Raw genomic sequence first — 22,712 nt, 5'->3', positions numbered from 1 at the left:
TCCAGTTCCAATGTCAAATGTTCAACAGAATTTAAAGTTGACTGATGCCATTACCATCATATTACTCGAAAATGGTCTCAAAACAACAATATTATTTTACATCATAATAACTTCTGAGACAATTTGAACCACTGGGCCTGACCGACCTCCTGAATGCGTCAATGCTTGGCTGTACGCCGCTCTCAGACAGTCTGATTCGCAGCAGGCTGCAGTGCGCCAGCAGCACTTCTCTTTGGAGACGTCGACACATCTTCTCATTGTTTGAAACGCTGGGCTGATCCAGATACTCCTGAAAGAAAAAAAAACACATTTATATTTAAAGGTGACCCATTATGCTTCCCTGAACAGGTTAGGGTGGGTCTATGGACGATACAAAACAGGTTCATTACATTTAAAGCTTTTTGTTTTTCGCATCAGTCATATAAAGAGCTTTTTTAGGGCTTTTGTCACTTTAAATCCAAAATATGTGCTGCCCACGCCCTCAATTCAAAGTTTACACTTGCATGTGAAAATGGCTGCAAAAGAGGGAAAATTATACAGCCGAAAGTCGAAATAATTAATAGAGCCTCCTGCGCAACCAACAAGAATGCAGCAATCAGCTTCTGGACGGCAGGTCAACAAGAGAACATCCAGCAGCCATTGTACTGCACAAACAGCTGAAAAACCAGCTGACCAAAGCAAATGTGATGGAGCGCAACACTGGGGTTTTCTGGGGTTGCTAGGTGACGGGCTGGGGTTTGCTGGGGTTGCTAGGTGACGGGCTGTGCCTGCTCATTGGTGATGTAACATTCGGGTGGTTTTTGAAATGGCAAATTTTTCAGACACCAAAAACAGCTGGTTTGTTTTTTTTTCTTGAAGAAAAAAAACCCTGTTTCTAGAAGTAGCGGAGAATAAGAACGACAAAAATGTGCAAAAATATAAATATAGATTTAAGACCTCTTCTTTTGTTTTGTAAGTTGAAACAGGTTTTAAAACGATCCAAAAAACCCCCAGAAAATTTAAATTACAGATGTTTCACACTAAAAAAAAAAAAAAAGAAAAAGAAAAGAGTGTCAAGTCCTGACCTGTAACGTTTTCAGCTGCACGTTGTACCAGTCAAAACTGTTGCGCAGCAAGCCCTTTTTCTCAGTAGCCAGACAATGTTTGACGGCCTCGTCCAGCCGACCGTCCTGGCAAAATAGTTGAACCAACTTTACATTCACCAGAGCGTCGGCCGGTCGGGCTGCCAGCTCGGCCTGGAGTAGGTCGAACAGCTGGTTCCAGCCCTGCTGGCCCTGACGGCTCAACAGGCGCTCCTGAACGGACACAGACAGACGTGAGAACAAGGCAGCTGTTGATGCTGGACTTACACAGCTGAAGGGCTATGGAGGCGTTTCACTGGGTAAGAGCAGCTCTCACCTTTAAGTTGAAGACTTCTGGGTTCCCAGGCATGAGCTTTGCAGCTTTTTCCACCCAGAACTCTGCTTTGCTGTCGCAGTCTCCCTTACCAACGAACAGCTCGGCAACTTTCAGCACCAGGTCTCTCTGCACCGGGTTCAGGTCCACCGAGCGCTGCATGGAAACAGAAGTTAGGCTACCTTCACACTGCAGGCCTTAATGCTCACTTCTCATTTTTTTTGTGAAATCTGATTTTTCTTTTTGCCATGGTCGTTCACATTTCCAAATATATGCAACTTGTATGTGATCTCCTATGTGAACTGCTAAGTGTCACGCATGCGGGTCACTTTAGGCTAGGGCTCAAACGTAACCTTAAAGTGAGGCTGGATAATATATCGCATGATCAATATCAACAGAAAATGATTGGGTGAAAACTGGATGAGACAGGAAAGATCACAGCACCAGTTTAGCAGTATTTCAAATATTTAACAGAAAAAACTAATCAATAATAATCGATAGACTGGTATGAAACACTTGTATCGTGATACGTTTTTCAGCCATATTGTCCAGCCTAATTTATCAGATTTCCCTTTAAGTCTATGGCTGTTGCAAATGTTTATTTTATTAATCGAGTAATCTAATGAAAAATTTGATAAAATATTGGTAAATACTACCATAACAGGGAAATTAATATTGTATATCAATAGACCAAAATTTTTCATATCTGTGCTTTGCTAACAATAGCTCATTTTTAAGTTAATCTGGACAAAAATTTCACAAATCTGAAAAGTATATTCAATTTAATAATAAAAAATAAAAATGAAAACACAGCAGGCTCACAAACCAATCTAAATCCGCTAGGACAGAACAAGAAAAGAGGACATTTAGTCCTTCTTTGTTGTGCTAATAGCACTTAGCATTCGTCAACAAGCAACACAAATAACCATCCAGCCAGAACACATTTCACTAAGCAGTAAAACGTAATTTAACGAAGCTTCAAGGCGGATAATTTGCCTCGAGAAATGTTAGTAATCGAGGTAGTTGAATCATTCAACGAATAGTTACAGCCTAGTTAAGTCAACACAGCCCTCCTACCTTGTAGCAACCAATTGCCTTGTTGATCTCTCCCTCTCTTTCATAGAGCTGTCCCAGAAATTTGTGTGCTTTGGGATCCCTCTCCTGCACTTTGAGATACTCCGATACATGTCTGAGGAGAGCATGAGATGCATACAGTCAATACAACATCAAGGACAACAAAAGAAAACAAAAAACTAATTTTTCCCCACAGTAAAGATGCTTACCGTTTTGCAAGTTCATATTCTTTTGCTTCAAAGTACAGTTTTGCAAATAGAAATCCTCTGACCGGCTTCTGTAGAAAAAAAAGGAAAACAATATATAAACATTTATTATCTAGAAACACAGGACTTCCCCTAGTGTATAATAAGTCTGGCAGGCCACCAGGCTTTGCTTGTGCACCCACTAGGCTTAGCATTGCTTTACGCAAGTTTTTTTTTTTTTTTTTTTTTTATATTTGCATTTTTTAAGACTTTACCTTGAACTGGAAAATGCTACTTTAATTTAAAGGTCAGTAGAGTTGGGCAGCAACTAGTTAGAATTATTTGAGTAGCTTTTTTGACAAAGAAAAAAAAACTTTTAGGAGTATTTTAACTACACTTTTTACTTTTACTTGAGTAATTTTATTATGAAGTATCTCAACTCTTTCTTGAGAATTTTTATTTGGATTTTCTACCCACTGAAACAAAAATAAACATGTTTTAACTAAAAATTCACCAGACAGACACACACCTGTAGTTTTTGTTAAAGTTTTAAAAGTTTTTTTTTATTGAAAGAAACTGATTTGAAACATTTTTCCTTTGCCTGATTTTCTTTTGTGTTACTTATATGAATTACTGTAATTTTCATCCTTAAAAATAACCGAAGCCTCGCCGTTCAGTACTCCGCGTTCACAATCAGCTGATGTCATTCATGCGATCACTGTTGACCTTTAATCCATGAAGAATTACATCCGTGCCAAGTTAAACCCGTCCTGAGAGTCATTTCACCAAATCTAGCAAAAACAATAATCCCTGTTCTTTTGGATTTTTATCTGTCCTTCATTCAGTTTCAAAGAAGCAGAAGTACATGAATGGTTTTATTCTGTGCAGTTAGCCTGCTTCAGGCAGACTTAGTTTGCCGCTTAGAGTCTAATCAGGACTCTTTCTGGCCTCACAAAGAGAATCTTTAACTTCAGATTGATTCTGAAAATGAAAACACAAAACTAGTCAGTCAGCTGAGAAGTAAAGATTCGTAAGCCCATAAAAATACTGACTAAAGCAGCACTGTAGTCTCTAACAGAGAATAATTTAAAGATTTTTATTCATATTTTAATGCATTATTTATAATCAGTTTGAGACATAAGCTCTGAGACAGAAGATAGCATTATTAAATGTTGCAATGGTTGTTTTTTTAATTACACACAAATTATTTGAGGAATCAAACCAAAATAAATAAAATAAAAATAATTCATAAAATATTCCTGTTTGAATCCATCACAATAATGACTTAAAAATATATATTTATAAAATAAATAAATAAATAAACCAATTAATCCAGAATATTCTCTGGTCATCATGTGGAGAAGGGAAAACAAAACTTAATTATTTAGGTCTTAGTAGAAAATCAGCAATACCCGATATTAAAAAGTAATAAAAGTGTCATTTTTAACTAATTTTATTTGTTTTATAGTTATTAAACCCACACTCACACAGTGTGACATCACCTCTATCCATAGTTAAATAACACCCACACAGGAAGGATAGGAGAAAATATTTTTATTTTGGGTCTTAAAAGAGCCAAAAAAGAATGGGCAGATGTGCTGCAGTTTATTTTAAACAGTTGCAACACGTTTTCAATGATCATGCATAATTTAGATATTATAACTATTACTACAAATAATTTTCCTCAGATGCAACTGTAGTTATAAGTATTTTGAGAATTAAAATGACTCCAACAGGCTTGCCAGGACATGCAAATAAATTGTTTTGGTTTGTACCACAGTAGTTTTTAAGGAAGCAAACGTTGTTATCTCGTCTTGATCCCAATACTATTCAAGCAATAAAAATGCTCTGAGAAAACTTGGTCAAGCTCAGTTTCGTTTCACACACCCTGATGGACTTTGGGTCTGCTTTTTGCATCGTCCTGTGTGAAGTTTAGCTGCGAGTGAATAGCCGTTATTTACAGCCTCAATTAATATTTCAAAAAGGTCACTAAAAGAATAGCAAAGATGTCAGTATGATGCGCGACAAGCTGGCGCTATTTTATGAAACCTACGAGCAACCGCGCATTTCAAGGCAGGACGGTAACACCGAAGTTAGCATCCGATTCGGAGGGTGAATAAAGGGCTATTCCACTTATTTTACAACACACAGGCAATGTTTGCCCAACTCGAATTGGAAATTTGAGAGAATTACCACACGCCAAAGCTATACTGGACTATTTAACACTGAAATAAATAATGTTCATACATAGGAAGTGATCTGCAAATAAAAGATTCTTAGCCAACAAGTTGTAAACTGTGTAACTACGATTACATTAGGCAGTCAACGTTTGAAATTTAGAGAATGAAGGTTTACCTTAAGAAGTTCAGATTTAAAATGGCTATATATATCATATTCTTAAATTAGAGTTTATAAAAGGTACCCTTAGTTCGTTTAAAACCAGAAAACTAGCTAATTACTTAAGTGTCGAATCAGATGCTACGTTTCTGAAGCTAACGTCTTGGCCGTAAAGCCGGTTGATAGCATGTGCCACTAGCCGGAGACGGCTAACAGAGGTTCAACCGACAACCAATATAAACACAAACTGGTGACAAGCTCGCGTAGTCAAAACTCCAAGCTGTGTTTGGATCAAATACAGCCAAATTTGAAGCTAAACGCCGACTGAATGTCACATGCGGCTCAGACCTAACGGCGGGAGCAGGCTAACATGCTTAGCCTGCTGGTACTATCTTACCTCTTTGAGTGAAGGAGAGGAACTCTGTACGGAGGAAACGTAGCGGTCCACTTCAGCCTTACTCCGCCTCATGGCTTCAAATGTCAGAGACTTCTACAAGAGCTAACCACACTTCACGGGCTAGAAGAGTTCACGAAATGTAAAAGAAACACTGACATTAACATCACGTTAACTCCCCATAGTGATAATGCGCAGTCAAATGGCAGTGTGTTACGTTGTCATGCGCAAACTTGAAACAGACTTTCCGACCAATCAGAACGGAGTATTCTCTGACGCACGCTGACGCACTGTATTTTAAAAGAGGCTTGAGATTGTAGAAGTCCAAGCATAAAGTAAATAGACATTTCATTAACCTGCACCAAATTTATGAGTGTTTCTGTTTATTTAAAAAAAAAACAAAGAAGCAATAAAAGAGTCAGAAACATGAAACTTTTATTTGTTCATGTTCCTACTTTTAAAATGTTTTATCCAATCTTCATGAGTTCATCGTTTAGACTTTTGCTGCTTTATGTTCATAAGTTTTATTAATATTAAAAGTTCATATGTAGCATATATGCATTCAGCCTCCCTCAGTCACTTTTTTTGGTTATTTTTGCAATTCAAGTCTTGAAATATATTTAGGTCTGGACTTTGTGCCATTCTAACATGTAAATATTCCTCCTACTTCTTATGTAGGGAGAAAAATATCTTAAAATAAAATCACAAAATTCTATAGGATTTGTTTGTTTGCACAGCAGTAAATTAAACATATAATATATTTGATTTAGCAAATAAAGGAGTCAGACTCTTTTTGTTAGAAAGAGATGTATCAATCTCTTTAGGGTCGTTTGTAGACCCTAAACATATGCTTCCATCTTGCAAATTTGGGCTTGATTTAATAAAATTATGTCCATGCAGCAATAATAATAAGTGTCCCAGTTGATGGCGTTTCAACTAAAAACCTAGAGGTTGGAGTCCTTGTTTTTGACTAAAGTCCCAGAGGGTTAGAGTCCCAGTTAAACGACGTTTAACTGAAGTCCTAAAAGGGGTTTTAATGTTTTTATCTTTTTTAAATCTTTTTTTCTCAAAATCTTTCTCTTTCTCACTGTTTATTTGATGTCACATGCTGTTTTTATTTTAATTATGTAAAGCACTTTGAAATGCCTTGCTGCTGAAATGTGCTATACAAATAAAATTTGATTGATAAGATTGAATATTTGATGGGCTGCACAGTGGCGCAGTTGGTAGAGCTGTTGCCTTGCAGCAAGAAGGTTCTGGGTTCAATTCCCGGCCCAGCGTCTTTCTGCATGGAGTTTGCATGTTCTCCCTGTGCATGCGTGGGTTTTCTCCCACAGTCCAAAAACATGACTGTTAGGTTAATTGGTCTGTCTAAATTGTCCCTAGGTGTGAGTGTGTGTTTGCATGGTTGTGTGTCCTGTGTGTCTCTGTGCTGCCCTGCGACAGACTGGTGACCTGTCCAGGGTGTACTCCGCCTCTCGCCCGGAACGTTAGCTGGAGATGGGCACCAGCAACCCTCCTGACCCCACCAAGGGACAAGGATGTTAAGAAAATGAATGGATGGAGATTGAAAATTTGCTTCATTTAGTTTTATAAATTAATTAAAATCAGATTTTGGTGCATAAAATTCTGCTGTTGTGTGAAAGTCAGTGGATGAATGTGGTCATGTTTACTTTGAAGTTAAAGGCAAAAAGTGTGGTTTATTGAAATTCAATTTAAATTCAAAAACACTTTACTGATCCAAAAGGGAAAAATAAATGTTGTTGAGATAATATTTCATTCATTTCCATTGGAAGATTTTTTTTCTTCAAAGCTGAGCATCATCATCATTGATGTGGTATTCTACATTTTGACAAACAATGGTCCAAAAATGGCTCCCAGAGGAACACCATGACATAATTTCATTTGCCCAGATTTATAAATAACACAGTTGTCTCAGTCTCTAGCAAATTCCCACTGTATTTATATGATCAGCTGTGCCAAACACAGCACTAACATCAAGTAAAACCAAGATAGAGCTTCTAGAGGCATTGATGTTAGCAGCTATATAATTTAAGATTTATCTTAAAAAAGTAAGTCTGCTTAGAAACACCCTTTTAAATGATCTCCATAATAAATTTTACTTTTTAACAAAGCATATTTTCTTTTTAAAAGGTTTCAAGAACATCAGCCACATTTCTGTACACCATAAATCCATAATCCTAATTAAAAAATTATGTGAAGCTTTCAACTAGAAAACACCAGTCCACCCGGATTTCAAGCTTGGGCAAATTGTGTTTATTGTGCCAGTATAGGACTTTAAGCAGCAGTAAAGGAGAACATGAAGCATGCACTTTGGTGTGTCTTCAGAGGAAAAATACAGTACGACACGGTTCCATAAAACATAATCTAGTTGACACATCGTGTAACATGGCAAATAAAACTACACCCTGGAGTATTTATAGTGCTGCTGAAGTTCTGCCTAACAACAACCAGTCCATTGGGTGCTTCTGCATAATACAACTGTGGAATGTTTTTTTTTTTTTACTAGTGAATCAAAATACAAAGAGCAAAGCCTTGCAAGGTAAAATATGGCGGATAAATAATTATTTTGAAACAAAGGGCTGCTGCTTTGTTTTGCAAAGCAAGTCTGAGCTCCCAGGAAGTAGTTAAGAGGATCGCTTTCATTCACTGGATTTACAGTCAGAAGCTCTTAACATCGAACATGACTTTCACATCGGGTCTCTGCACATGTCACAAGTTGTAGCGCGCGCACGCAGACACATGTGGCAGCAGTTGCTGCAACTTAAATCCTGTCACAGTGGCACCTCATGTGTTCAGCACTTGTTTTCAACAGAACTGATTTTTACAAGTGTAGGTTCAGATGTTGGAGTGGACCACACAGTAAATGCTGCTTTAGCATTTATATATTATGTATCGACTAATTAAGAGTGGGTAAAACAATTGGGATTCATTTCATTACTATATTTGTGATGTTATTTTTTATCTTCAAGTTTATTTGTATCGTGTTTCAGCAACAAAGCATTTTTCATTGCCGAATAATAATTAGGTCACTGAATGTCTGTTAATGACTTAATAAACCAGGAATAATGACTTAATAACAGGAATAATTAATATTAAGAAATGCTTGATAACATGTTAATCAATTATTTATACATTTCTTATTAATTTATAAATGAATAATTAAATACTTCTTGCTTTATTCTACAACAACAACTGTCATTTCTCTGCAAGTATAAATCTAAAAGCTGTTGACGTTATATGAAAAATTAAAATTAATGCTGTAACACGTCATCTAAAATACTGCGTTCAATCCAGATGCATGTTAGACAAAATCAGTATCTGGAGCACAAATTCTCATTATATTGTAATTTTACCTTTCAAACTTAATACACATTTAGTTTAGTAAAACGCCTGTAACGGTTTATTGTGTAAACATTTAATAAAACATATTTCTGTAGTTTGTTTTGAGTTTATGTATTGTTATTATTCTAACAGGAGGCAATTTTGGCTTCAAATAACAGATTAAACAACCTGCCAGAACAGCTTTTCAGTCTTATTTCCACGTCTCTTACAGTTTATTAAATATAGAACATATAATATAAATTGCAGTGAAACAAGCGAATGTATAAAAACAGAATTTATGCAAAAAGACACTTGAAGCTAAACCAGTTTAAGGAGGATAAAATCAAGGCACTTTGCAGGTGTGGGGCTACAGGTGAGGGGTCGTGGGGTCGCGGCCACCTCAGGGTTTCATCTCCTTCAGCTGCTTAACCGTCGGTTCACTTCCGTGCAGCAGCTTCGGACAGCTTCTTCAGCCGCTTTTTCAGCTCCAACGGGAACTTCTCGTAGCACTTCTTACACACCGGCTTCATGTCGAACTCCACAAACTTGTTCCTGCGGGGTGAAAGCATAACCAGTTGTAGTCCGAAAGCAATAAAGCATCTAGGGGTACAAAAATGTTGCTGGATTTTGGCTGCTTCTTTGGTACATTCAGTAATTTTTTGCAAGCAAAGGATAACAGTGGAGGGATTGTTAAGAATTAATCAATATAATTAAATCTGTTCATTAAAACAATTTTTTTCTGGTAACATTAAGAGGTTTTTTCTCGGAAAATTACGTCTTTAATTCTACGACTATATTTTTGTAATTCAACAAAAATTTATGTAGCCTGACTCTGATATTCCATCGTTCAACACACAGAAGGGATGATTGAAATAAAAACCACTTTTTGAAAATATTTTCTGTCATTTATATTTTTTAGTAAATAAAGGTAGGAACAAATTATTTAAAATCAGATATTTGATCTGGTCTAAAATCCAGTATTTTTAAGACACATCACCTAGCCCTAGCACCTATAGTACATACACTACAAAAAAAACAAAATCTAAGACAAAACTAACTTGCAAGTAACTTTTCAGCAAGATATAGGAGCTTGTTTTAAGTCAAAATTCCTTAATATTGATGAAAAAGTAAAATTTTCCCATGTAATAAGTGAAATGATCTGCCAATCTACACAATATTAAGAAATTGTTGACTTAAAACAAGCTCCTTTACATTACTGAAAAGTTTATTGATGTTCATTACATCCTTTGAACAAAATTATTAATAATAATGATATTTTAGTCTGGACAGTTCTGCCTATTTTGAGCTCCTTTCAGAACCAACTGACAAATAGAGTTCCGCTCAGGTTGCTAGGTGATGGGCTGGTCTGGGGTTGCTAGGTAACCCCAGACCAGCTGATCTGGTCTGGGGTTGCTAGGTAACGGCACAGCGGCAATGGAATGTGATTTAACAAACCAGGATTTTTTAAACAATTAATTTTCTAGAAACAATAACTTGCCAAAAAAACACGGTTGAGTGGTTTTCAGGCACTTGGATTGATTTTTTTCCAGCTTTTGTTTTCACTCAGCCGTTTCTAAAGTATTTACGCTACCAGGACTGGGTCACGCATAGCAACAAGAGGAAACTTTAGATTTGCTCAGATGATGGCAGAAAGCTGCCGGATGTGATTACGGATTTACTCCCAACACCAGACAGACCAGGGGGAACCAGGAAACAAAGCGCTCCCTTCAGCCTGCGACTGATTCTGATTCTGCTGTTTGCACAGCAAGTTCTGGTCCAAATCCTGATCTTCACTTCCTGCTCAGAGGTGGTCACGTGTGGGGAAAAACATTTCAGTATTACGTCACTCAACTAAGCCAAATCACTGCTTCAATTAGTGTTAGAGAGGTTTTAGGGTTAAATATGGAAAAGCAGAAAACTGAAGGAAGATCAAAACTGACCAAAGGAGGAATAGCTGCAAGGAGAACAGAGAGCAAGGGGGTATCAAAGACACATGGGTATCAGCGGTTTCTTCTTCTTCTCTTTTGAGTCACGCTCACGCTTGGCCAGCCGACGTCTCAAATCGTCTGGGAGTCTTTCGAAGCAGTGTTTGCACACAGGCTTCAGATCCACCTCAACAAATTTATCCCTGACGGAGCAGGGACGATGGAGAGATGAACGGCAGAGAAAGCAGTTCAGGAGGAAATAGAAGTGTTTGGAGACAGCAGAGAGGACAAAGAGAAATAAGCAACAGGAGAGGTGGAAGAAAAGACAACAGACAGATTAGAAATCAGAAAAGATAAGACTGAAAATCATGATTCAAAGCAGCAAAATAAGTCTCAGAGGCAAGACTGACAACAGAGGAGCATGCAAAGAAGAAAACCTTATTTATATTAATGTCAAAAAGGTACAAATACAACCAGGGAGGGTCACAACTTGATGATAATTTAAATTCATTAAGATGCGGTTTTATTTCCTGTTCTGATCATTAATCAGTCATTAACAGCTTTGGAAACCTCTAAATAAAGAGCATCTGAACTGTTTGTGTGTCGATAAAACGTGTAACTTACTTGAGAGTGAGCTTGGTGTTGCAGGTAGAGCAGGCGAAGCAGTTGACACACCAGGCCTTGTTGAGGGCAGACACCACTGGAAATAAACAACCACAGAGAGCAGATTATAAACACATTATTTTGATTTACTTGACAAACTATAATTGATTTGATCAAATACATGGATTCAGAATAAGAGAAATTCCTCACCGTCTCCCTCGATGACACGATTGCAGTGGTAGCAAACGTCTCCGAACAGCTAAGAGGCAGAAACAGAAGATTAGCAACATAGCAAAACATTTTTTTATTTTGTCATGGCTCATCCAACATGCCGTTTTCATAAAACTTAACAAAAAAAGGGTGCAGGATTAACCAGCAGCCCTCCCGACCCCACTAAGGGACAAGGGTGTAAAGAAAATGGATGGATGGATAGAGGGTGCTGGATTACAATGCATCTGAAAGAATAAACCCAAGAAATTACAGAAACATTAAACTTCAATTATTGATGAAAAATGGCAGAATCAGATGACTTGTTATTACATATTTATTATTAGTTCAGTTTTTATGATTATTTTAGGTAATTATGGTTTAGAAAAGATGATGATTGTATCCCAAAACACCCACATGTTAAAAATTCACCTTTTCAGTTTAAAAAGTTCTCAGTTCTTACTATGGATTTAATTTGACTTGGTTGTAAGGTGTTTGTTACCTGGTTGCAGTGTGTTTGTTACCTGGTTATAGTGTGTTTGTTACCTGGTTGTAATGTGTTTGTTACTTGGCTGTAATGTGTTTACCTGGTTGTAATGTCTTTTGTTACCTGGTTGTAATGTGTTTGTTACCTGGTTGTAATGTGTTTGTTACCTGGTTGTAATGTGTTTGTTACCTGGCTGTAATGTGTTTGTTACCTGGTTGTAGTGGGTCTCACAGTAAGCCAGTCCCTTGCGCTCGTAGTGACGGTGGCCCAGGAAGGGTTTCTCACACTTAGCACACACAAAATGCTGCAAGCACAACCCAAGGCCCAGCACACATGGTTAGTGCACAAGTCAGTGACATCATCACACTCATTCACAGTACAGTATTATTATGTCACACTATGAGGCCGAAACACAGCAAAGTTCATTCCAGATGTGCTGTTGATGCATCCACACAAGGACTGAAGAAATATTAATAATAGAAGTTTGTAAATTGTTCTTTCAAAATGAGAAAATCACCTACGTTTTAAAATTTTCTTCTGATTTATAAATTGCGAATAAATAAACTATGAAAAAGGAGAACTTAACAGTACCTAAGAACATAGTAAAATAAAAACAACACAAGCAACAAATAAATAAAAAATCTATTTTGTACAAATTATTTCAATCTAAATTAGCTTTATTTGAAACATTCTCCATATTAGTTGTGATTTACAGTTTTGTTAAAACTCATAACAGTTTAAAGTTGTACAAATTATCTCTCTGAGCAATACTTTGGTATAAAACATTTTTTCCTTAGTGACTTATTTGCCAAGGGATTATCCCTCTACAATAAACCACCAATTAAATCTTTAAAAAGTCACGAAATTATAAAAAGGAGACAATATTAGTTAGCTTTTTATTTTTTACAACAAATATGAACCAGTATATTCAGTTAAAATATAAATGTGCAATAAATCACATGTGATCTTTATGTCACTGCATGTGATCTTTATGTCACTGCATTGAACAATAAAGTTGTTCAATGAAAATACAAAAGAATATACTCTATATTTATTTATTTATTGTTTTTTTTTAAATATTTATTTATTTAGTTTTTTTTTAAATACCCAGATTTTCAGGTTACAATTTTATTTTAATTAATATTAAAGTACTTTATTAATATAAAGTTGTTTATAATGGTTTTAGATATTTTGATATTTACTGGGGCATATTTTTTTACTGCGATGGTGTAACAAGTAAATTTTCCCACTGTGGGATAAATAAAGTACTATTCTATTCTAACTACAGTAAACCCTGCATGGAGGCTGGTTAATTTCAGTCAGGCAGGGAGACGGGCAGCATTCAACACTTAAACAGGTGCGCAGCCCCTCCCTCACCATGTCAAAGTGTCTCTCACAATAGGCACGGCCGCCTCGTTCGTAAAATGGGTGGCCCTGAAACGGGCGCTCACACACAGTACACACATGATGCTAAACATTGGGGAAAACAGAGAAACTGACTGTAAATGTGAAAAACTGGGAAAAAGAATTAAGTTGATTAATTTATCATGACAAAAGCTTAAATCTTACAGACATAAATCTGTTTGTTTATAAGTATTTACTGAGTAGTACAATGTGAACGCTTCTTTCTCCAACTTCTATGTTACTACTAGGGATGCAAACAATTAATCGACTTGTAATTAATTATCGATTAATGGTTTATTAGATTAAAATTACTTCCAGCTGATTGAATAAAAGTGTTCGCTCAGATCTTCTTTTATTGTTGTAGTTTGGCTGCCATCTAGCAGAGGGCGCCAGTAGTCATTTTTAAACCTTAAACGTAATTATTAACCATATGGAATTAAAGATGGCAGCTATTCCATAACAGGAAAGAGAAACAGTCCGGTTTGTGATGCAAAATGCATCTTTTGCAGTTTTGCTTTGAAATATAAACACATGACAAGCTCATCAAGTTTCATTTTAATAAAACTCATTCAGCTGAGCTGCATGGCGGAGCAACGCTGACACATTAGGGCCATTGTAGATAGAAACAAAAGAAAGAGGAATAAAGTTAAACAAAAACTCAAAATGTTTTAGATTAAGTCCACCTACTTTCTAGAAAAAAGGTGGACATTTTCACAGCTTTTAAAGTAGAAAATTTTTAACTTTTCAGAAATTTCATTCATGGAGTGAAGTTTCAACTTTCCTTCAAGAGCAACCACAAATTGTACTTCTGTATGAACAACTGTTCATATTTTATACTTTTAATCTTATTTTTCCTTTCAGCAACTTAAGAGATTAGTGTTTTGTTGTATTTTATAAATATGTCTAAGTTTAATAATGTGAGAGAGCGACAGTCTTCTGTTTATTTAGTCACTATTTAATACATCTGACACAAAATAATGTTAGGATTTAATGTTTTTCTCTTCAAACTCATTATATTATGAAAAATGAAGCCCTTCAGGTTATGGAAAGACAATTAGCTCTTTTCATACAAGACAAAACTGACTCATCAATTAATCGCAAGTCAACTGATAAGACCAGTCATCTTTAGATTAACTCATTAATCGATAATTTGCATCCCTAGTTGCCATCTGTTGAATTTTTAGGTGGAATAATTTTTTAAAAATTGCACCTCGACGTGCCACTGCTTGCCCATGGCGTTGACCACGCGGCCCTCGATGGGTCTCCTGCAGGCCCCGCAGATTGGGACGCCCATCTTGTCATGGCAGGGCAGACAGTAGAGCTCGCCTTTCAGCTCCCTGGCATCCGCTGTCAGCTCCTTACTGCAGAGATTTCAAACAATTCAGGAGGTTTAACGGTATTAAACCTCAGCTGAACTGACATATTGATGTCATTTCTATTTTGGAAAAAAAATGCAAAACATAAATTGTAAGGAATAGTCACATTTATGTTCAAAGAAGTAGAATATTTAGAAAGATTTTCAACTATTTTCTAGTACTTGGGTGCACATTATTTATGCATACAAAGACAGTTACCTAACCTTTCCACTAGATGGCAGTATTGGGTTTTTGGTCAATCAATTGAGTTTTTCTTCAAAATATATTTTTAGAAAAACGAAGCAAAGTTTTATGCCAATAACCCTAAAATCTTGGTTAATATCCTCTAACATTTGCATTTAACTGTTAAGACTTTGACATTTGCCTGCATGCATGAGACTTTTCAATGAAATCCACATTAATTGTCTCTTGCATTGTGCAGCCCTCTCACTTATTTTTGCTTGTGACTGTGTTTACCCGCAGTTGTTGCAGTTGAAGTGATCCGGGTGATAGGGGTCGTTCTTGAAAAGCAGCGGCTGCTCGTCAATGATGGCGTGACACTTCTGACAGACATATTTTCCCAGTCCACGGGCTTTCTCCTTGTTGTGACAGGGGCGACACAGATGTCTACAGAGACAGAAAAAAAATAGAGGGGCAATTTTCATTAGAAACTAAGTCTCTTGTGGGATCAATAAGGTTGAAGACTTTAATTTCCAAAGGTTATTTGACTTAAAGAGGGATATCAGATAAAAGTCATGGGTCATTTCAAGCAGAACAGTCAATACTGGATACAAACCAGTAACAAAGTAACAACTTGCACCGATGTTTTATACAGTTAATAGCCACTAAAAGTTAATAGCACATTAAAGTCATTCTATTAATGTGGTTTAGGACATTAAAAATTAATTGGACTATTCTTTGGAGCACATAAATGTCTCATCTTAAGCTCATCTAAGATCAACTCAAAACACAGTTTCTGTTTATAAAGAGTTGAGCTTCCAGAAGGTATAAACAGTATGATATTCAAAGCAATAAGCACTTATAATTAAATACTAGCAACACATTTAGGGAGTGTTTATTCTATAATTAGATCTAATCTTAAAGCACAGGTTACACTTTTTAAAACAAAATGTACATAGTTCCCACACGCATGCGCAATGCACAGTGGACCCATGGTTTCGAGACGAACAAAACGAAAATATATGGACACTTTTGACCAATGTGCAAAATCACATGAACAAAATCACTGCTGTCGGGATTTACCCGTCTGAGACAGAAGTAAAATCTATCAGACGATGTCGACAAGCTGCCGATTCAGTTAACTACTTCGTGAACACCATGGAGACTGAAATCCATGGACGAATACAAACAATGTTTAAACGAATTTGTAATGGACTTACGAACTCTTCGTGTGAATAACAATGTTCTGGTGGCAGGCAGAGTACGCATATAATAGTAACATGTAGGCTACACGTCCGTGTTAGCTAGCAGCTAAAAGCTACATTAGCTAAGCTAATTTTGCTAGATCCGACGTTCTGTAAGTAACTACAGTAAATATCAGTGATATTTATCTTAGTATTACATAGAGGTGGAGTACTCACAAATTGTGTTTGAGTAATAGTTGTCATGTACTTATATTATTTGTAAGTTAAGAACGAGGCGAAAGCTAGCTCCACGTTTGTGGGTTGTTTATTGTTGTCATAGCAACTCCATGGCAACTGCCAAAAAAGGGCAAAGTTCACTGACGTGTTACGTGACATGAGAACTAACGTTATGTCAGTTAAAATAAACTGATTAAATCAATTACTTAATAATGAGAACCAGGTCTGATTTTCAACACCTTTATTCTGTTGCTGTCCATATGAATCAAAACGTAAATATCAACATTTAACCATTATTTTAGCAACAGTAGAAAGAATTATAGCTTCTCTGTTTTTTTTAATTAAAAAGTTAAATTGTGTTATAAGGTTTAGGTAAATTCTCTTGTTTAAATACAGAGGTATTTTTATTGGAACATTCACACCCACCAAACATTAAATATGAGAGTAAATGACTGAGCTATCACTGACCGTCCAGCGTTTTTAACAAATCCAACATCTGCGAGAACCGCCTGGCAAAGGTCACAGCAGAAACACTCGGGGTGCCAGCTGTTGTTCATCGCCTTGATCACTCGGCCAATGATGAACTCACCTGAGAGGAGAACAAACGTTTACAGAAACAACAGCAATGAAGCGATTTGGCTCTTAAAATCCAGCTCCGTTCTCATTTGGTTCTGAACAAGAAGAAAGGTTTATGCTCACCACACTGATGGCAACAAGGAGCGAACAGCATCTGGAAGTCATGTTCGCAGTACTTCCTGCCTTCAAACTGTCAAAACAAATATATTACTGGTGTTGTAATTCAAACGTTTCTCACTTTAACTCCAGCATAAAGTGTTGAAGTGCATTTTAAACAGGCAGCAAAATGGTTGCATATAATATTTCTAACATTAATATGCTTTTTAACATGTTAAAAGTTATTGGTGTTTGCTCATAATATCAGATATGTATACTATTCAATATACATGGGGTTTAAGCGATGTTTAATCACAAAATAGTGATATAAAATACAAATAGTAGGGATAATTGCAGAGAAAAATGTGAATAATTTCACAGCAAAACATCTGAAAACGAAGAAGGAAATTATTAGTTTGATCTGTGTCATTAAATGAACTGCAGCTGTGGATGTTTCCTGGATTTCATTTTATCTCTGTGTATTTATAGCAACATGAACAGTAAGGAAAGGAAGAACTGATCTCCTTGTCTTTGATGTCTATTGATTATTGATCAGGTTGTATGGTTCACATTAGAGGCCTTGTGTTGTTTGAGAATCTGAGAAACATCTGGCCTTGTTTCAACATCTGTGCAGAAATAGTTTATTGGAAAAGAAGCTTTTAATAATTCAACACTGTTTAAAGGTTGTGATCACCTTGATTTGCTTCTCAGCCTATCACATGCATTGGTTTATATTACTGAAGAACATTTGTGTGCCAAAAGGTTTTCTATATGTTGTTTTATACAAACTACTGCACATATTACCATGATTTTTTTTAAATTACGAGAGTAAAGCAACAATATTATGACAGTAAAGTAACAATAATAACAAAGAAAATTGTCAAATTACTAGAAAAAAGTTGTTTTAATGAAAGCAAAGTTTTGATGACCAAATTCTAACCTCGAAATATGGTCAACATTCCTCATTTCAGTTTGTTATAATTATTCTAATTTATAATGTATTTTGTTATAAAATTACCACATCGAGGTATTAAAATTTTATTCTGGTAGTATTCTGAATTTATTCTTGTATAAAATTTTATTCTCATATTATTTTTGAGTTACTGGGGAACAACTTTATTCTTGTTATATTCTGACTTTTTTTCATGTAATATCACTCCTTTATTTGAATAGCTAATTTTTTTCTCTTAGCCTGGCACTAATACTCCTTCGTATTACACATTGTGATTAAAACAATCCAAAATATTTCAATAGTAGCCAATTTCATTTAATTTCATTGATTAAGGAAAAAGGGGTATTCACGTTTCACATTTTGTGATTAACTGTGATTAACCACATTTTGTTCAGTTTATGTGAGTTTATGAAGACTGACTTTGCAGAGTTTATGAACGCTTGAAAATACTTCCATAGGGAAGAAAACTGGTCTAATTATTGCAAACACATAACCAGTTATTGCGTATAGTGTAAAATAGATTTTTTTCCACATGACTTTCTTTACCTTAAAGGGGATCAATCATACAAAATTAACATTTTGCATATTTTTATACATCCATTTGGGTTTCTCCTGCTTCTAAAAAAAACCCAAGTGCTTAAAAAACAAACAGTCGCTAATTGGCAATAAGTTAATGTTTTTTTTGTGTCTGGAAATTGAGCCTTAGGAATATAACGTCACATCAGCAGGCACTGCTAGTCACCTAGCAACCCCAGTGAAGCCCAGCCTGTTACCCAGCAACCCAAGCTGAGCTCCAGGACATTTGTTCAGCTGATTTTGCTCTACAACGGCTGCTGGAAAAAGCAAAGTGTTTGATTGTTGATTTTACCATCCAGAAACCACTTGCTGCATTCTTGTTGGATGTCCAAGAGGCCCCACTTATGCTTTTCAAATATGTACGGTTGCATAATCGCACATCTGTTGCCGACATTTTCACGTGAGTTGTGTAAATTAGTGTAAAATGTAACAAGCATGTTTTGTTTACCCCATAGATAGACTTATTGTAACATGTTCAAGGATGAATAATAGGTCACTTTTAAATGAAATTATTTAAAAACTGCTTTTTGTATTTACTTTTGTCTGATATTAAAATTTGTTGGATGATCTGAAACATTTAAGTGTGACAAAAAATAAAAGCAAAACCATAAATCTATTTAATTTTACAGCTCCATAAAAACACACAGGCAGAGCAGATAGGAAGTGTGCTACACAACATCTGCTGATTTAGCCTCAGGGAGAGCTTACATGTAAGAGTTATTGCCTCATGCATGTTTTTATTAATTTATCAGGGCATAGAAAGTTACCTCATAGAAGAGTCCCTCCGGGAACTGCTGGAAACACTGAGCACAGACGAAGCACTGCTCATGGTAAAGCTCCCCGTTGCTGTTCACTATCTTTTCCGCCGGTGCGAAGCGGCTCTTGCAGCGCTCACACATGGCGTTGGCCAGGGCGTTGGCCATGTTGCTGAAGACAAACATGAAGAAAAATAAAAAAAATCAGAGCAAAATGCACTGAAATCATGCAAAAAGGGCATAATTTAAATAAAAATGTATGATTTATCACGGTTTGTAGGTTTGGTGCAAGTTGATTCAACCCAGGCCTAAACAGAGTTTGGATAGGACAATAACTGGGGTCACGCCAGAACACATAAAACAACGTTTAAAAAGTTGTTGCCACATTTCCCATAGCATGATAACAGCTAGAAGATTGTTCTAGCTGTTATCAGCTGATGTAAGAGTTTCCAGGTTTATTTTGGTTCTGGTTCATCAGGGTGGGAGACTAAGCGAGGAGTAAAACCTGCATGTTGTCCTTCTGGCACAACAAGAAGCTGCTGCTAATCAAATCTGAGGTATGAGGACAAACACTGGAAAATTGGATTTAAGATTACAGGACAGGGAAGAAACAACATGTGCAGGATTAACGTTGATCAGATAAAATATTTTTATCACAGTAAAATATGTTCGGCACTATATCAACAGGGATGGGTGCAATATTTTCTAATATTTAGAAATAATAATCTCAAAATCTGAGACACAAGAAACATGCCCAACAAGTATGAACTCTTATGAACTCAAGTTATGACTCTTTTCAGTCTGTAATGAAACAGAGTGGATGAAGTAAAATGTTCAACTAGAATAAAATAAGTAAGGATCCCAAATTGAAGTCCTGATAAATGCATTTTGTTCAGCGTTGTGAACACTCTACACAATATGCGTACTGCTTAATTGCAATAAGGTAATTTTTTTAGCCAACATGGACTCAGACTCTATGCCTGTAATATAATTCATGACAATAGTTGTGTAACATAACCCCGAATGTGTTTAGGTAAAAAGGTGGTAAAATTATATAGAAATACGTTTGAAATACCAAAGCAGCAGAACAGAAATTCAACAGATCAAAAATAGATAAAACAACAACATGAATCAATGATGATCTCGATGAAGCAAATAAAAAAAAGTCTGAGATGGAAACTTTGATTTTATTACTGTAAAAAAGAAAAACAGGTTTTGGATTTTCTCAGTGTTGGGGAGGTTTGTGATTGGCCCAACTCTATTACAAAAGCAAAATGTTAACAATATTGGTTCATCGTTCTGAGAAATCTTTGAAATGTAAATGCTAACCCAAACAGAAGGTTTATTTTTCTGAGTTTGTGTCTCCCATCCAGATGCAACATTTTTATTTTATCTCATGAAAGAAAAAAGCTATCTGTAGCATATGTGTGGTTTTTTTTGTTTTGTATTTGTCTCCATTTGGTTTGGCTCCATTTACTTTAAAACGTGTGCCGAGTTAAAGACTGAGAGGAAATTGTACAGAATGTAAAAGTAAACTGAAGCTACAACTGTTTAGCCTAGCACTGCCTTAGCTATGCTCATCATCTTTTTTTGGATTTTACCGCATTTAATGACAAACTTATCGCCACCTTACCACTGATGTATAATCGGAGCTGTAAGCGTTTTGACTGGAGTCCATCAGGCAATAAAAACTGTTTTTAAAAACGTCTTAACAGTTACTAATTATCTTCACATCAACAATAGAAATTGTGTAATATAATTTATTTGTGCTGCCTTTGTGCTTTCTCACAGCGCTTTAATGTTAATATGGTTGCCCAAGTGGTTGTTTCAAGATTTTGTTTTGATTAAAGCTGCTTGATATTAGGAAACTATGCAATCACAATGTCATTCATCAGCACAAAGGGCTGTAAAACCTAATTTCTTATAAGGACTTTAATTAAAAAACAAAGATGACCTCTGATAATGGTGACATTAAATCTAAACACTTGAATGCTTATAATAAGAATATAAAATCCAGATAGATGTCCCTGCTCTGCAGTTTAATACCCAATAAGCTGGATGTAGGTGGAAATATGAAGCAGGGAGACATGTTGGTATGAAAAACGCAGAGAAGGGGGATTTGGAGGAACAATCCTGGCTTTCCTGCTTTCTAAAAGGTCAAAATAGCACAGTGTGTGAAGGCAACACACATAAACACACAAGACCATGGAGGATTATCACAAAGTGAAACCATCTGGTAATTTTTACTTAGTTATACCGCATTTATTTCAAAGAAGTACAAAAACACGATTCATTTGTTCTCATTTTTGGGTTATGCTCCAAACATCAACATGTGAGCTACGGCAGCTTTATGAAGTATTTATTATATCATACACCTTGCATTAAAAAGGTGTTTAGCTGGCATGCGCTGTAAAAATATCACTTTGAGGCAAGATGTGTCCAGTCTGCTGAAGGATTATCACATACACATTTTTCTTCTGGCCCGTTTGGACTGATATCAAATACACTGACAGCCCTGCCCTGGCCGAAGGATTTGTGTGAGGAAGTGATACATCCCTCAGGCATTTCCACCCTCATATCTGCCTTTAGCAGCACCCATAGCCAAGCTGAACACATTTATATAGCTTGGGAAAAAAAGGCCTTTTCTAATTAAATTTAATCCAATTTTCCATATCTCTTGGCTTAGTTTTTGTTGGGATCTGCTCAAAAGCTGCTTTCATGCGGCTAAATTAAATTCACACATGAGGTAGAGAAAGAAAGCAGAGAGTTATGTTCTCACAGCTCAAAAGACTGGCACCTGGAAAGAGTTTGCAAGGTGACAGGAAGTAAAAAGCCTGCTTAGAGCTTTGCTTTATAACATGTCCATGTGTTTTCTTTTTTGGTTCATGTATTTGTATAAATAATATGCTGTATCAACGGGACGAACAAAAAAAGAGATGAAGCCAGCAAGAAAAAGTATGAGAGAAGCATCTTCTTGAAGCATAAACTTGTTCAGCATGAATTCCCATATGGCATCAGCATGTCATTCTTTACGCTTTGAACTTTTGATTTGCAGTGAAGTCAGCACATTGTCCAATTGTAATTACTGCGTTGTGAAGACAGTGTGGGTGAACATTTGCTCCTGCAGATTCACATATCAACTGAAATGCATTTCCAGGGGTCCAAAAAAATGTATAAACCAAATACCTTTAGCAGTTAGAAATCGTCAGTAGTGGGCTAACAACAGCGCTAATCTTTATCGCACATGGCTTCACCTAAATTCATTTTTCCAGATAAATTCTAAATCTCTGATTTCCTTTGCTGTTTTGTAAATTTTTAGTTGATAAAGGTCAAAATCTGTGTTGAAGTTTTGATTATTGACTGTAAAAATTATTCTGGTAGTTAGACATTAATATTCATGCTCTTATTTTGAAGTTCGTGGTACAGATCTGTTTCCTCTCCTCAC

General features: G+C 36.1%; 2 protein-coding genes and 1 long non-coding RNA gene across 8 annotated transcripts in view; 1 reads left to right on the top strand and 2 right to left on the bottom strand.

Moving 5' to 3' along the window:
- The window catches only part of ranbp2 (RAN binding protein 2), a 28,731-nt gene extending 23,120 nt beyond the window's left edge, over positions 1-5,611 (bottom strand). The window contains 6 exon segments of the mRNA XM_017302497.1: positions 147-289; positions 1,065-1,295; positions 1,399-1,551; positions 2,473-2,584; positions 2,679-2,746; positions 5,389-5,611. Coding sequence (XP_017157986.1) covers positions 147-289; positions 1,065-1,295; positions 1,399-1,551; positions 2,473-2,584; positions 2,679-2,746; positions 5,389-5,460 — 779 coding nt within the window. The 5' untranslated portion in view covers positions 5,461-5,611.
- A 2,028-nt stretch (positions 5,612-7,639) lies between these two features.
- Positions 7,640-22,712, bottom strand: part of LOC103461059 (LIM and senescent cell antigen-like-containing domain protein 1) — a 34,674-nt gene continuing 19,601 nt past the window's right edge. For 3 of the 6 annotated variants that reach the window (XM_008403414.2, XM_008403405.2, XM_008403382.2), the window contains exons 2-11: positions 19,280-19,439; positions 17,012-17,078; positions 16,781-16,901; positions 15,189-15,338; positions 14,567-14,717; positions 12,164-12,256; positions 11,469-11,517; positions 11,280-11,355; positions 10,671-10,858; positions 9,194-9,282 (exon numbers count right to left, since the gene is read on the bottom strand). In XM_008403414.2, coding sequence (XP_008401636.1) covers positions 10,714-10,858; positions 11,280-11,355; positions 11,469-11,517; positions 12,164-12,256; positions 14,567-14,717; positions 15,189-15,338; positions 16,781-16,901; positions 17,012-17,078; positions 19,280-19,439 — 1,012 coding nt within the window. In that variant the 3' untranslated portion in view covers positions 9,194-9,282; positions 10,671-10,713. The other 3 variants (XM_008403390.2, XM_008403398.2, XM_008403419.2) reach the window with 3 other exon arrangements.
- LOC103461095 (uncharacterized) lies at positions 9,874-10,640 on the top strand. The gene is made up of 2 exons (XR_533047.2): positions 9,874-10,109; positions 10,148-10,640. It is a non-coding gene; the product is annotated as an uncharacterized LOC103461095 (long non-coding RNA).

This window comes from Poecilia reticulata, linkage group LG2, assembly GCF_000633615.1.
Source record: "Poecilia reticulata strain Guanapo linkage group LG2, Guppy_female_1.0+MT, whole genome shotgun sequence".
Classification (NCBI taxonomy): domain Eukaryota; kingdom Metazoa; phylum Chordata; class Actinopteri; order Cyprinodontiformes; family Poeciliidae; genus Poecilia; species Poecilia reticulata.
This window is presented reverse-complemented; position numbering and strand designations above follow the sequence as displayed.